Here is a 16,397-nt window from a genome sequence, read left to right as displayed (position 1 = left end):
TTGGATATCTTTGAGACTGGCTTTAGTCAGTGGGAGTAAAAGTAATATGTCTAGAAATAATCTGTGTTGAGACTTATTACTTGATCACATTTATGACATTTGATGTCACTAATGGCATTATGCATTTATTTGATTGAATACTTTGATTATTTGTTTTCATTCAATTAAATGTTCCCATGAGTTAATACTGTTGCTAATTTAGTGGGAGGTTAGCAATAGAGTATAACTCTTAAAGAGCCCCAACTAAGGATCATCAAGATTGGGATATTGATGATATGTTATAAGTTGGCATGCGATCTGTATCACATTCTTAGAGAATATAGTTGTTCCCACGACTATGAGATATTAGATACTCGTGATAGATGCATGGATACTTTAGAGAGTATTGGCATACCCAACCAATATATCATTTGTTTTGGTGTCTATGATTATTGGTGTGTGGAGTTTGTGACAGTCCTTTGACTTGAGGGCAATGCTTATCTTACTTATTGAATGGTATATTTTGACCAAGTACAATGCTTGCACTCCAACCAAAGGGGTAGATACGGCTTGTGTTGGGTATATCGGGATATAAGGGAAGGTGGTAGTTGTGCCAAGATAGGATTCATTCCTCGATTTACATTTCGAGAAGAACACTCAGTTTCTCTATATTACTTGACCGTTAAGTCACTGGCCAGTGCAATTGATATGTTCGAACTTTAAAAGTTGAACATGATCGATGGAGGTCATTTAATAAAGATGAGATAAATTGATAGAGCTATTAGAAAGACACAATGGCAAATTCTAGGCTCTATCGAGTGGTTCGTGAATGAAAGGATGTTACTATATCTTCGCATAAAGGTTTTGTTTACAGAATCCACGTAAACGTTCTTCATATATCGAGTTCGCTACACAACGCAGTCTAGGAGTTTTGTGTAGACTTTAATTTGATTATCGACGATAATGGAGGCCTATTGGGTCACACTTTATGTGTATTGTTGATTCGCTTAAGAATGCAAAGTTAGTGCTTGGTGTTTAATCTAATGCTAGTCCAAGTGGGAGATTGAAAGATATTATGGACTAGATTAGGATATATTTGATATATTCTAATACTAAGTAAGACAGTTCAAGTGTGAATTCCTTAGTCGTAATTGTTGACTCAAGTGTGAATTCCTTAGTCGTAATTGTTGACTAAGGAAGACAAGACAATTTAGAATTGTCTTCTTCGCTTATAAATAAGGGAGCTTGGTCTTACGAATCGATATATGAAAATATACGAAAACATTAGAAGCTTTTGCTTGTGAAACACCTAGAGAGTACTATGGTTTCAATCGGAGATTTCCTAGCTGTCGAAGATTGAAACATGCACTGAGAATTGTTCCTGCATCGAATCGACATACACGTGGATACCTCTAGTGGTGGATTCAATTCGCAGGAATCGAGATGCAAGTTTACTACACAACGAGTAAGTTAATTTTATTGTTGTGTACGTTTGTAATCTCTACACATGAATCAATTGTAAATCTAGATCTAATCCTTGACTGTTATTTCCGCTGCGTATCATTGGATGATGTCAAGGATTACCAACACTTATACCAATTGTTGGTATTGAAAACATAATGATTTCGATTACACCAAGACAAATGGATGCTAAACACCTTAGGCTGCGTTTACTTTGATGGATAATATTATTCATCCTTGAAGTGAAAATAAGGAAGGAAAAATGATGAACATCTCTTTTGTGTGTCAAAGAAAAGAAATGAGACATTTCAAGGCATAAATTTTTGTTATCCTTCATTTTCTATGAATAAACTTATCCATCAAAGCAAACGCAGCCTTAAGAGAAAACACTTGAACAAGAACTAGCACCAAATTGAACAATCAAGAAACAGAACAACCTAATACCAACAAGTAATAAGACAAGAAAAGTAGAGATATGACGTTGCTCGGCAGAGCAGTATATCATTTGCGCTTGAGCGCAGCCAAGACCTGACCCATAATCTCATGGATGCCAGCGGAGCCCAAAAGCCGAGCAAAATCGAGTTTAAGTTGCATGGCTCTCTCGAAAAGTTGGTGAACCACCGCATTTCCAAAATGATTGGCCATGCTTCTTTCAAATATTGCTCTCGTCTGGAGTATGAAACTCTCAGGCTCCATGGTGCCACCAACCACAACGTTCCCAAATTCCATTTTCACAATTTCAAAACACCCATTTCTCTCAACCACCCTCCTCAGATCTTTCGCACAAGGATATACATTAGGAATGTTGAACAAGTCCACTTGTTCTTGCTCTATAAGTTCCTGCACACAACACAATACATGGACACATATAAATAAATAAATAAAAATCAAGGCCAAAAGTAGAACACCGCAACAAAATATTTCAGCAATGACATAGTAATTTTTAAATTGTGAAGCTTAAAAAGTTGTCGTTAAATAAAATTATGATATCATAACAAAAACATTTATGAGTATGTGTCAGGAAGAGAGAGACCGAGATTTTGTTATATTAGTAGATCAATGTTAGAAAAAAAAAAGTCCTTCCATTTTTCATTCTAATTTATGATAATATTATTTTAAAATAAAAATATGGAATAAAGGTGAATAAACTTTTCTTTTTTAATTTAAAAAAACATGGGATAAAAAATGTGAGGATCACTCTTATCTAATTCATATGCTTAGGGTAATTTGGGTACCTCTGTGACCATGTCCGCAAGGAGAGACTCCAAAAATCCAAAGTATAGGCTGTCGTAGTCTACAACTCCGTCGGGGACGCCGGGCACCACGATTATGATCATGCCGCCCGCCACAATCTCTTCAGCTCTTGCTCTCAAGAAATTCTCCATGTCTCGCTCGAACTGATCCGCATAGGCTTTCACCACCGCGTCAGAGGCGCCCGCATAGTGAATCCTACCAACGTTCCACGCCGGCGAGTCCTTGAGCAGCAGCTCCTCCGGCAGCTTCGACAGCCAGTGGATGGCGAACAAGCAATACGCCACGTGGACGGAGGAAGAAGGGAACAGCCGGCCGTGGAAAGAACCCGGCACGGCAGCGGCGAAGTAATTCCTTCCCTGGCCATGAGGAAGAGAGGCGAAGAGGGTGTTGAAGTCGTTGCCGATCTGGTCACTGAAAAACACTTGGAATTCGAGCTTGTCGGAATCCAAGCCTTGTTGATGGCATTTCTGTTTCAGTGTTTCGATTAAGGATTCCATGGCGTAGAATGTGTTGGGCCCCACCGAGCATCCTAAGTCGGCGACGGCGAATCTGGTACTGGTCGAACCACACACCAACTTTTCGACATCAAGATTCTTCATCAACGTCTCATTTATTGCGTCCTTCACAGCACTCACCCCATCTCTCTGTACATATATATACACCCTAAATAAATGTATTTAATCATGCATGCAATTTTGTCGACCATTAATTTATAATTCATAAATCACATGAAAATATTGATATGCATTTCGGCAGCGTCACAATAGAAATCAACAAACTCAATATTCTAAAATTTGATAGCTTCGATCATAGATGGAAGAATTTATTTGTCATGACACAAAATAAAAAGAAAAATAAGTGAATTAGGTTCAGAAGAATAGAAGACCTGCAAGATGGAATTCTTGGTGTAGCTATAGGTGCCATCCCGACCATTCATCGGAGATGATTGACTCATTTTCCTGCTTTTCTCATTTTCCATTCATTAGCTATATATGTTTTGTAAAGCTGTATATTAGTTATAGATTAAACCATTTTGATTGTATAAATAAAATAACGAGAACTGTGCGTCATCATCACTCAAAATTCAAATCGATCGGGTTTTCAATTTTATGTTTCTTTGTGTCAAGTAGTGAATGAGCTGGAGATTCCTATTCTCAATGAATTAACATAATTAATAATAACACAGTCAATCTTCTGATTCTATATATACAATATCGAGAAATGTGATTTAATATCAATCATCACTTAATCATTAATTTTTTCATAGTAATTTCAGGAAATTAAACGATAAATCAATATAGGAGTACTAGTATAATGGCTGAATCTGCTTGCCCAATGAATGGTGGTGACGGCACGTATAGCTACAGCAAGAACTCCACTTGGCAGGTGAAGTAGTTATTCCATTTAATTTCATTTTCAGTTCTTCAATTGATTGATTTACAAAATTATCCATTTTTCTTGAATTCTATGGTAAATTTCTTTTCCGTTTTATATCGCATGTCTGCAGAGATCTGGTGCAAGTGCTGTGAAGGATTTAATAAATGAGGCGTTGACGGAGAATCTTGAGATAGACAAGCTGTTATGTGGTTCGAAGAGATTCGCCGTCGCCGATTTAGGTTGTTCGGTGGGGCCCAACACATTCTACTCCATGGAATCCATCATCGAAGCCGTACAGCAAAAGTCGTCTCCTAAAAAACTCGAATTCCAAGTGTTGTTCAACGATCAGATCGGCAATGACTTCAACACCCTCTTCGCATCTCTTCCTCGGGAAAGGAACTACTTTGCGGCGGCGGTGGCGGGTTCCTTCTACGGCAGATTGTTCCCTTCTTCCTCCATCCACATCGCCTATTCCTCGGCCGCACTCCACTGGTTGTCGAAGGTGCCGGAGGAAGGATCTCCGGCGTGGAACGCAGGTAAAATCCACTACAACGGCGCCTCCGACGCGGTGGTGAGGGCGTATGAAGAGCAGTTCGAGGAAGAGATGGAGATATTCTTGAGATGCAGAGCTGAGGAGATAGTGGCGGGAGGGATTATGGTGATTAACATGCCTGGTGTGCCTCACAGAGATGTTCCACATCGTGCTGCCGTCATGCTTAGTTTTATTGAGTCCATCCTCATCGACATGGTGAAAGAGGTATGTACATCTACTAGCTACTACCTTCATTTCTTATTTTAATTAATTTCTTCGCCTACTTCCACTTATATTGTTATAATTGTGTTGTGGCTGTGGGGTATAGGCTTGGAATAAATTAAGGCAAAGGGAAACATCGTTATAATTTTATATGGGTTGGCATATTGATGGTTTTCGACTAAAGTGGAGGCCAGTGTTAAGAATTCTCGTGTTAAAAACCGTAAAGAAAGATTTTAACTTTCCGGGTTAAATTGTAATAGGTACCCATTTTAAAAAATAAAATTTAAAAAATATACTATATCTTTTACAAAATATATAAATTTTTTAATTATTTAGGATTTTTTTTATGTCAAATACCTAGTGTATTTTGTACTGATCGAGTATATCAAACTTTAGTGTATTTTCAAAAAAGTTCTCGATCACTAATGCTCGACTTGCAATGGTGTATTGACTCAACTCTCAAAGATCGAGCATTAATGTATTTATCATAAATAGACTATTGCTCCACATACTCTACATAAAAACTTTAAATTGATGTCTATCAAATTAATCTGTCCCTCTTAAACTAGTCTACATTGTTGGGTATCTTCGCCTAGCCAGGGTTACACCACTTGATTCCCGAACCTCCTGTCTTCCCCACTCGTGCTCAAGCACTAGATTCTTCGTCTTCTTCTTCTCCTCTGTAGGCCTTTGAATTCGCTGCTCTGGAGACTTGGCTTCGCTGCACAGGAGCCTTGATCTCTCTGCTCGGGCGAAGCGGCTTCTCTGGTAGCGGGGACTTGACTCCTCTGGCAGCGGGAGACTTCTCTGGCAGTTGGACTACTCTGCGCTGGACTCCTCTGGTGCGCGACTTCTCTGGCAGCGGGGAGTCCTCTGGCACACGACTCCTCTGACCTCGAGTCCGCTGGAGCTTGACTCCGCTGGACTTCGATCCCTCTGGCAGCGGGGAAGCGACTCCTCTGGCCCTTGATCCCGCTGGCCTCGTCCCGCTGGAGTAGATTCCTCTGGCGCCTCCTCTGTGATTCCTCTGACGCCTCCTCCGGAGGTTCCTCTGACCTCGGAGCTTCGATTCCTCTGCTCGGCCAGAGATGACTTCGCTGCACTGGAGTCTCGGTTCCTCTGCTCCTTCGATCCCGCTGCTTCTTCTCCTTCCCTCCTTCTTCAGATCCTAGTACCTGTAAAACACAGAGTAGAACCAGCAAGTAAAAGAGAACAACAAGGGAAAGTCAGAAGAAAAGAGAACAAGGAAAATTCAGAGGGAACTCAAGGGTGGGAAAATGTGTCCTCGGGACACTTTGGCTCAGATTTTCCCACAGTAGGCAAATGGCTCTTCCAGCAGCTCAATGATCACGGATCAAAGGGAACAGGAGAAACAGATCAGCACTCCAATCTCGATTGCACAGCCATCAGCAGCAGGAATCCAATGGACATGATTCCGATGGCTTGCACACCCACAAAGTATCACCAACCAGGAAACCGATGGACAGGAATCCGATGATACAAGCTCTCAATCGAAGCGAAGTTCACACCCTTAGTCACCAATCAGGAAACCACGAACAGGAATCCAGCGACACTTTAGGAAGGAATAGCAGAGCCTTCCGATCAAACAGAGTGTGAAACTTCCTTACCATTGAGAGACATGCAGCAGGGATAAAAAGAAGTGGAGGTCATTGGGAAGGAGGGTGGAGCAATGAATTCGGAGGTGGGAATCGATGAGACGGGCGGCGGAACAGATGAAGCGGCGCAAATGGGATAGTGGGCTAGGTTTTGGGAAATGGGCCGAGTAACAGATTTGGGCTAGGGAATTAAAGATCATTGGGCCAACTCTCCACATTCCACCTTTGGCACAATGATCATTATGTCACCAGGGAAGAGCCTGCCTTTGAATTGAGCTTATCATCACAGCCATTTTTACTATCATCCTATCACAGAGACATGATAATAGTGGGTGAGAAAAATATTATGCATATTTAACTCAGTCTCAACACCAGAGACCAATCCAAGGGAAATCACCACATTCTCAAACCCAAAGGGTTATCATTGAAGACTCAACAGAACGCACACACATGCAGAGGAGAGAGACAGACACAGAACAGAGTAGAGCACACACATGCGAAGACAGAGAAGAACAGACACAAAGCAAAGCAGAACAGAAACACATAGCAGAGCAGGAAGGCCGATCAGAACAGAGCTCACGACAACAAACCAGAGCAGAGCACAGAGCTCAGACACACAAGGCACACACACACAGAGCAGAGAAAAACACAAAGCTCAGACTCAGAACACACGACACAACAGAGAACAAGAAAAGAAAAGAGACAAGCAGCCACAGAGGCTAAACTTGCCTCTCACACAAGCACAGAGACACAAAAGGTCATCCAAACTCTTTCTTAGCCTTAAACAACCATTTGCATTCAACAATAGAGCAGTTATCCGGTCTTTCAACAAGAACCCAAGTTTTGTTATTATGCAGAGAGTTTATTTCAGAGTTTATAGCAGCAAGCAACTTATTAGGTTCAACATGCATATTGGATTGATGATCCACCTCAAAAGGAACAGTGGGGGTAAAAATAAACTCATACTTGTTTTGATCAATAACATTCAGTATCTCCACCTCACTTGGAGCATCAGACTGTGAGGATTCAGTCAAACATGGAAAGGTAAGTTCATTAAGCACCACATCCCTACTGATGCAAGTTTTAAACCCAGGGATAGACCTATCCCACAACCTATAGCAGTTGTTCATGTGACAAAGAGACTCAAACAGCTTACACCAAGACAAATGGATGCTAAACACCTTAGGCTGCGTTTACTTTGATGGATAATATTATTCATCCTTGAAGTGAAAATAAGGAAGGGAAAATGATGAACATCTCTTTTGTGTGTCAAAGAAAAGAAATGAGACATTTCAAGGCATAAATTTTTGTTATCCTTCATTTTCTATGAATAAACTTATCCATCAAAGCAAACGCAGCCTTAAGAGAAAACACTTGAACAAGAACTAGCACCAAATTGAACAATCAAGAAACAGAACAACCTAATACCAACAAGTAATAAGACAAGAAAAGTAGAGATATGACGTTGCTCGGCAGAGCAGTATATCATTTGCGCTTGAGCGCAGCCAAGACCTGACCCATAATCTCATGGATGCCAGCGGAGCCCAAAAGCCGAGCAAAATCGAGTTTAAGTTGCATGGCTCTCTCGAAAAGTTGGTGAACCACCGCATTTCCAAAATGATTGGCCATGCTTCTTTCAAATATTGCTCTCATCTGGAGTATGAAACTCTCAGGCTCCATGGTGCCACCAACCACAACGTTCCCAAATTCCATTTTCACAATTTCAAAACACCCATTTCTCTCAACCACCCTCCTCAGATCTTTCGCACAAGGATATACATTAGGAATGTTGAACAAGTCCACTTGTTCTTGCTCTATAAGTTCCTGCACACAACACAATACATGGACACAAATAAATAAAAATCAAGGCCAAAAGTAGAACACACCGCAACAAAATATTTCAGCAATGACATGGTAATTTTTAAATTGTGAAGCTTAAAAAGTTGTCGTTAAATAAAATTATGATATCATAACTAAAAAAATTTACGAGTATGTGTCAGGAAGAGAGAGACCGAGATTTTGTTATATTAGTAGATCAATGTTAGAAAAAAAAAAGTCCTTCCATTTTTCATTCTAATTTATGATAATATTATTTTAAAATAAAAATATGGAATAAAGGTGAATAAACTTTTCTTTTTTAATTTAAAAAAACATGGGATAAAAAATGTGAGGATCACTCTTATCTAATTCATATGCTTAGGGTAATTTGGGTACCTCTGTGACCATGTCCGCAAGGAGAGACTCCAAAAATCCAAAGTATAGGCTGTCGTAGTCTACAACTCCGTCGGGGACGCCGGGCACCACGATTACGATCATGCCGCCCGCCACAATCTCTTCAGCTCTTGCTCTCAAGAAATTCTCCATGTCTCGCTCGAACTGATCCGCATAGGCTTTCACCACCGCGTCAGAGGCGCCCGCATAGTGAATCCTACCATCGTTCCACGCCGGCGAGTCCTTGAGCAGCAGCTCCTCCGGCAGCTTCGACAGCCAGTGGATGGCGAACAAGCAATACGCCACGTGGACGGAGGAAGAAGGGAACAGCCGGCCGTGGAAAGAACCCGGCACGGCGGCGGCGAAGTAGGTCCTTCCCTGGCCATGAGGAAGAGAGGCGAAGAGGGTGTTGAAGTCGTTGCCGATCTGGACACTGAAGAACACTTGGAATTCGAGCTTGTCGGAATCCAAGCCTTGTTGATGGCATTTCTGTTTCACTGTTTCGATTAAGGATTCCATGGCGTAGAATGTGTTGGGCCCCACCGAGCATCCTAAGTCGGCGACGGCGAATCTGTTCGAACCACACACCAATTTTTCTATGTCAAGATTCTTCATTAACGTCTCATTTATTGCGTCCTTCACAGCACTCACCCCATCTCTCTGTACATATACACCCTAAATAAATATATTTATTAAAATGAAATTTTATTAAAAGAAGAAACGGAAAACCTAAACCCTTGAAAGCACAGAGAAGCAAACTAAGGGCCGAGCCTCATTAAAACCTCAACTCGAGGAAAAAGAGTACTCGTCTACCGAAAAGAAACACAAACTGCGAGGGAGCGGAATGAGACCACCTCAGAGACTCCGGCCTAACCATTGTCCCTAGGTTGTCTCGGCTACCCTAAATAAATATATTTAATCATGCAATTTTGTCGACCATTAATTTATAATTCATAAATCACATGAAAATATTGATATGCATTTCGGCAGCGTCACAATAGAAATTAACAAACTCAATATTCTAAAATTTGATAGCTTCGATCATAGATGGAAGAATTTATTTGTTATGACACAAAATAAAAAGAAAAATAAGTGAATTAGGTTCAGAAGAATAGAAGACCTGCATGCAAGATGGAATTCTTGGTGTAGCTATAGGTGTAAGATTTAATATGTGGCCTCATGCCATATATAAATTATAAGAATAAGATATTATATTAATATCTTAATTATAGGGTTTAAATAAATATTACTTGTTGGATAAGTTTGGTCAATTAGGGTTTCTGATAACTACCACGTTGATAGAACGTGTATAAATATATCTACATCAGAAACTGGTCCTCTTACCACCGATAAAAGAAAACACAGAATTATATTCTTTATCGCCTCACGTACGGTTCTGTGCTAAGGAAACGGTCAGGGGAGAGAAACCAATTTCTTCATCATCAATTGCTATGGCTTATCAAGGTTAGTATTCCTATTCATATGAATGTGAAAATCATGAAGTTCTAGATCCGTGCCTAATTAAGTTTACATGTGGTATCAGAGCATGGTTTAAGAAATTCATGATTTTCCATTCTTTACGAACTGTAAATATGAATTGTAGTTTCCGCCGCCATATACTGGTAATTTAAGAAACTCGTGTTTTTTCATTCGTTTGATGAGCCGTATATACTGAAGCGTTAATTATATATGTGAATCAAAAGTTTATGTACTATATATTTACTTCCGCCGCCCTACCACTCATGTTTTTGTTGATGGGTTAAAGATGTACTCCCTCCGTCCCACGAATCTTGACACGTTTTCCTTTTTGGGCCGTCCCACGAGTCTTGACACGTTTCCTTTTTGGGTAATAATTATTACATTCTCTCTCCTACTTTATCACCTTTATTATATTCTCTCTCCTACTTTATCGCTTTTATTACCTTCTCTCTCCTACTTTATCAATTTTATACTTTATTAATTACACACTTAAAACACTAATCTACAACTCCTTAATTCCCGTGCCGAACCCAAACGTGTCAAGACTCGCGGGACGGAGGGAGTACTACTCAAAGTTTTTCTTTGAATTGAAAAGTATTTTTTATTTATACACTTTTGCCGTAATGATGAGTAATAGTGATGACTTTTCTAAATTAATTGGTTAAGGCCATGGATTGATATATACCTACTGCTATGTACACGTGAATGACAATATATTTAAATTGATATGTTGTATTTGTTGAGTAATGATCAGTAATGATGATTTTAAAAGTTATATAATTGATATGTATTTGATTCATGTCCTATTTTGCTTCTGCCACGTATTTGAATCGAGATTGATGCATAATATTAATCTCTATCAAGACTAATACAATAAGAATATTATGCTTCGTAATTACTCTCATGTGAATAGTCCACTATAAAGATTGGTTTTATTTTTAAGTTTATTATGGTGTTTGTTAATACTATATATCAAGGAAATTTATAGTATTAAGATTTACTTTAATATGATCTGTTAATCACCAAAGTGGTCTGATCAGTAAGTTTAGTAAATCTATATAATTTAATTACCTATACTTATGTGATGCTTGTTTTAAGAAAATTTTATATGGGTAATTAAATTTCATAATTATAAGGCATTAATAATCACCCAAAGGTGGATTGTCCCTTCTTATCAATTATGAATATAAACATGATAATTGTATGTTATATTAAACTATTTAGTATATCCAAAGATAACTAAGTGATGTGTTCATTTATCAATTACGATTAATTCATAAGCATCATGATGAATTTATGATTGTATTTTGTTGTATCGCCCAAAGGAGAACATCAATATACTTTTATTGTTTATCGATCCTGAATCTGTTTTAAGATATTCAAAGCATTAATGCAAATGAGTTATATTATCCTTGCAGTGCCTACCCCTGTTGCTCTTCATTCACACGCTTCGTCTGTTCCAGTTTTTAATGGACTCAACTTCTCTAATTGGTCTGAACAAATCCGATTTCACCTTGGTGTATTGGATCTTGATTCAGCACTTGAAGTTGAAGAGCCTGCTATCACTGATACTAGCAGTGCTGCTGAAAAGTCCGCCCATAATGCTTGGGTAAAGTCGAACAAACTGAGCCTTATGTTTATGCGAATGAGTGTAGCAGACAACATCAAGTCTACTATTCCTAAGACTGAAAGTGCTAAGGAATTCATGAATTCTGTGAAAGAACGTTCACAGACTGCTGACAAGTCTGTTGCTGGGACCTTAATGGCTACACTGACCACCATGAAATTTGATGGTTCTCGTAGCATGCATGAACATCTCATTGAAATGACAAACATTGCAGCAAGACTTAAGTCATTGGGGATGAACGTGGATGAGAACTTCCTTGTGCAGTTTGTTATAAACTCGCTTCCCCCTGAATACAGCCCATTTCAAATGAATTATAACACTCTGAAAGATAAATGGAGTGTGAATGAACTTCATGGAATGTTGGTTCAGGAGGAAACGAGGCTTAAGAATCAAGGATCTCATTCTGTTCATTTTACAATGAATCAAGGAGCTAGTAAGAAAACCTTCAAGAAGAATGGAAAGGGCAAGCATGGACATAAAGCAAATGAGTCAAGTGCCCAAATCCAGAAAAAAGAACTTGACAATCTGAAGTGCCGGTTTTGTAGGAAGCCTGGACACTTTCAAAAGGATTGTTTGAAACGTAAAGCATGGTTCGAAAAGAAAGGTATTCTTTTTGTATGTCTCGAATCTAATTTAATTGAAGTTCCTTATAATACTTGGTGGATTGATTCTGGAGGTACCACTCATGTTTCTAATACGATGCAGGGATTCATTACGACCCGAATCATAAAGGCAAATGAAAGTTTCGTTTATATGGGGAATCGAGTCAAAGCTCCAGTTGAAGCTATAGGAACCTATTGTTTGATTTTAGATACCGGAAATCACTTAGATTTGTTTGATACTCTTTATGTTCCTTCCATTTCTCGTAATTTAGTTTCAGTATCGAAACTTGATGAAGTTGGTTTTTCCTCTCTGTTTGAGAATGGATGTTATTATTTATCAAAACAAAATATTCTTATTGGTTCTGGTATTTTAAATGATCGGTTATATAGATTAAAACTGGATGATGTTTTTGCTGAGTCTCTCTTAACCGTGCATCATAATGTTGGAACTAAACGTGGTTCAATTAATGAAAATTCTGCTGACTTGTGGCATAAACGTTTGGGGCATATCTCCAAAGAACGATTGCAAAGATTGGTAAAGAATGAAATCCTTCCCAATTTGGATTTTACTGATCTTGGCATTTGTGTGGATTGCATTAAAGGAAAGCAAACAAAACACACGAAGAAAGGAGCCACAAGAAGCACACAGTTTCTTGAAATTATCCATACAAATATATGTGGGCCTTTTGATGTTAATTCTTTCGGAAAGGAAAAAATACTTCATCACCTTTATTGATGACTTCTCACGTTATGGTTATGTCTATTTGCTGCATGAAAAATCTCAAGCAGTAGATGCCTTGGAGATCTACTTGAATGAAGTAGAAAGACAATTAGACAGAAAAGTGAAGTTGTTAGGTCTGATAGAGGTGGTGAGTATTATGGAAGATATGATGAAAATGGGCAACACCCAGGTCCATTTGCTAAGAACCTCGAGAAACGTGGTATTTGTGCGCAATACACAATGCCAGGTACACCACAACAAAATGGTGTATCAGAAAGGCGAAATAGAACACTAATGAATATGGTTAGGAGTATGCTAAGTAATTGTTCTTTACCCATTTATTTGTGGATGTATGCCTTGAAAACTGCCGCGTACTTATTAAATAGGGTTCCTAGCAAAGCAGTTCCTAAGACTCCTTTTGAACTGTGGACAGGCAGGAAACCTAGTTTAAGGCACCTGCATGTTTGGGGTTGCCCGGCAGAAATAAGGATTTATAATCCGCAAGAAAAGAAACTGGATGCAAGAACCATAAGTAATTACTTTCTTGGCTATCCAGAAAAGTCAAAGGGGTTTAGATTTTACTGTCCTAATCATAGTATGCGAATTGTTGAGACTGGAAATGCAAGGTTCATTGAGAATGGCGAGATCAGTGGGAGTTCAATTCCACGACAAGTGGATATTAAAGAAGTTAGGATACAAGTTCCTTTAACTTGTGCTTCTAACAGTGTTCCTCCTACTATTGTGCAAAATGATAATGAGGAACACAATTATGAACCCATGATTCAACATGAACATGTTGTAGAAGAACCACAAGAAATAGTGTTAAGAAGGTCTGAAAGAGCAAGACGACCAGCTATTTCGGATGACTATATGGTTTATCTACATGAAGCAGAAACTGAAGTAAGTGTTAATAAGGATGATCCAGTCTCATTTTCACAAGCCATGAGTTGTAATAATTCTGATGAATGGTTAGATGCCTTGAAAGATGAGATGAAATCTATGGAAAAGAATGATGTCAAAGATCTTGTAGTGATGCCAGAAGGGTGGGAGAGCATTGGTTGTAAGTGGGTCTTTAAGACTAAACTTGATGCTCATGGCAACATTGAACGCTACAGGGCTAGACTTGTTGCCAAAGGTTTTACTCAGATAAGTGGTGTCGACTACAATGAGACATTTTCACCGGTCTCACGAAAGGATTCGTTCAGAATTATTATGGCCTTAGTAGCTCATTATGACTTTGAGCTACATCAAATGGATGTGAAAACTGCCTTTCTTAATGGAGATTTAGAAGAGGATGTTTACATGGATCAGCCGGAAGGTTTTGTGGTTAAGAGAAAGGAACACATGAAGTGGAAACTAAAGAAATCAATATATGGTCTTAAACAAGCTTCCCGACAATGGTACTTGAAGTTTAATGATATCGTTGTATCTTTTGGATTTAAAGAGAACATCGTTGATCGATGTATATATGTGAAGGTCAGTGGGAGTAAGATCATATTTTTGATTTTGTATGTTGATGATATCTTGCTTGCAACTAATGATCTTGGTCTTCTTCATGAGACTAAGGAGTTTCTCTCCAGTAAGTTCGAAATGAAAGATATGGGTGAGGCAAGCTATGTGATAGGAATAGAAATATTTCGAAATAGATCACAACGAGTGTTAGGCTTGTCTCAGAAAGCATATATCAATAGAATATTGGAGAGATTCAAAATGGAAATGTGCTCAGCATCACCCGTTCCAATTCAGAAAGGAGACAAATTTAGTCTCGCTCAATGTCCTAAAAATGATTTGGAACGGAAACAGATGGAAGCAATTCCTTATGCATCTGTTGTTGGGAGTATTATGTATGCTCAGACTTGTACTCGACCGGATATTAGCTTTGCAGCTGGAATGTTAGGAAGATACCAGAGTAATCCAGGAATGGATCACTGGAAAGCTGCAGAGAAAGTCCTGAGGTATTTGCAAGGGACGAAGAATCATATGCTCACTTATCGAAAATCTGATCACCTCGATGTGATTGGATACTCAGATTCGGATTTTGCTGGATGTGTTGATACAAGAAAATCAACGTTTGGGTATTTGTTCCTATTAGCTGGAGGAGCAATCTCATGGAAAAGTGCAAAGCAATCTGCAACTGTTACATCCACTATGGAAGCTGAATTTGTAGCCTGCTTTGAGGCCACAGTTCATGGAAGTTGGTTGCGGAACTTTATTTCAGGACTTGGAGTAGTTGACAGTATTGCCAAGCCGCTGAAAATTTATTGTGATAATACCGCTGCTGTATTCTTCTCTAAGAACGATAGATATTCCAAAGGTGCAAAACACATGGAACTAAAGTATCTTTCTGTTAAAGAAGATGTCAAGGATAAAAAGATGTCGATTGAACATATTAGCACTAAACTCATGATAGCAGATCCTTTGACAAAAGGATTACCTCCAACGACATTTATTGAACATGTCGAAAGGATGGGTCTATTTGAGGAGTTGTAATGTTCTTACGATACGTTTTCGACTTTTTGAGCTCTTTATAATTTTATTCTTGACCATTATTGATATCTTGTTTGTCAGTTTAGTATACATTATGAATGATATAAAGTAACAAGATTTGTCTTGCAAAGAGGCACTTACGTGGACCATTAAAGATCCTTATTATGAGTCATGTTAAATAGAAAACTAATATTGTAGTACATGGAAGGAACTACATCAAGTGAATGAGGTAGAACCGCTATGACTCTTATTAGCATATATTTAATATTGATTTTATGAATGACCAATGAATGTATCTATGTGCACACACTATGATTTTATTTGAACCATTATGTTTATTTCTGTCACTTTGGCCAAGTGGGAGAATGTAAGATTTAATATGTGGCCTCGTGCCATATATAAATTATAAGAATAAGATATTATATTAATATCTTAATTATAGGGTTTAAATAAATATTACTTGTTGGATAAGTTTGGTCAATTAGGGTTTCTGATAACTACCACGTTGATAGAACGTGTATAAATATATCTACATCAGAAACTGGTCCTCTTACCACCGATAAAAGAAAACACAGAATTATATTCTCTATCGCCTCACGTACGGTTCTGTGCTAAGGAAACGGTCAGGGGAGATAAACCAATTTCTTCATCATCAATTGCTATGGCTTATCAAGGTTAGTATTCCTATTCATATGAATGTGAAAATCATGAAGTTCTAGATCCGTGCCTAATTAAGTTTACAATAGGTGCCATCCCCACCATTCATCGGAGATGATTGACTCATTTTCCTTTTGATTTATGCTTTTCTGATATTTGTGTGAACTTTTGC

General features: G+C 38.6%; 3 protein-coding genes across 3 annotated transcripts; 1 reads left to right on the top strand and 2 right to left on the bottom strand.

The window, feature by feature from the left end:
* Window positions 1–1,749: 1,749 nt before the first annotated feature.
* Window positions 1,750–3,708, bottom strand: LOC130985721 (loganic acid O-methyltransferase-like). The gene is made up of 3 exons (XM_057908817.1): window positions 3,581–3,708; window positions 2,676–3,338; window positions 1,750–2,280 (listed from the first exon to the last, which is right to left on the bottom strand). The coding sequence occupies exons 1-3, from the start codon at window positions 3,671–3,673 to the stop codon at window positions 1,942–1,944; spliced, it is 1,095 nt and encodes a 364-aa protein (XP_057764800.1). The 5' UTR covers window positions 3,674–3,708; the 3' UTR covers window positions 1,750–1,941.
* Window positions 3,709–3,799: 91 nt separating this feature from the next.
* On the top strand, window positions 3,800–4,870 carry LOC131008682 (loganic acid O-methyltransferase-like). The gene is made up of 2 exons (XM_057935673.1): window positions 3,800–4,080; window positions 4,202–4,870. Exons 1-2 carry the CDS (start codon window positions 4,009–4,011, stop codon window positions 4,868–4,870), a joined length of 741 nt encoding a protein of 246 aa, XP_057791656.1. The 5' UTR covers window positions 3,800–4,008.
* Window positions 4,871–7,731: 2,861 nt separating this feature from the next.
* On the bottom strand, window positions 7,732–16,376 carry LOC130985709 (loganic acid O-methyltransferase-like). The gene is made up of 3 exons (XM_057908800.1): window positions 16,310–16,376; window positions 8,656–9,327; window positions 7,732–8,265 (listed from the first exon to the last, which is right to left on the bottom strand). Exons 1-3 carry the CDS (start codon window positions 16,328–16,330, stop codon window positions 7,927–7,929), a joined length of 1,032 nt encoding a protein of 343 aa, XP_057764783.1. The 5' UTR covers window positions 16,331–16,376; the 3' UTR covers window positions 7,732–7,926.
* Window positions 16,377–16,397: the final 21 nt, after the last annotated feature.

The sequence above is a fragment of the Salvia miltiorrhiza genome, chromosome 1, assembly GCF_028751815.1.
Source record: "Salvia miltiorrhiza cultivar Shanhuang (shh) chromosome 1, IMPLAD_Smil_shh, whole genome shotgun sequence".
Classification (NCBI taxonomy): domain Eukaryota; kingdom Viridiplantae; phylum Streptophyta; class Magnoliopsida; order Lamiales; family Lamiaceae; genus Salvia; species Salvia miltiorrhiza.
This window is presented reverse-complemented; position numbering and strand designations above follow the sequence as displayed.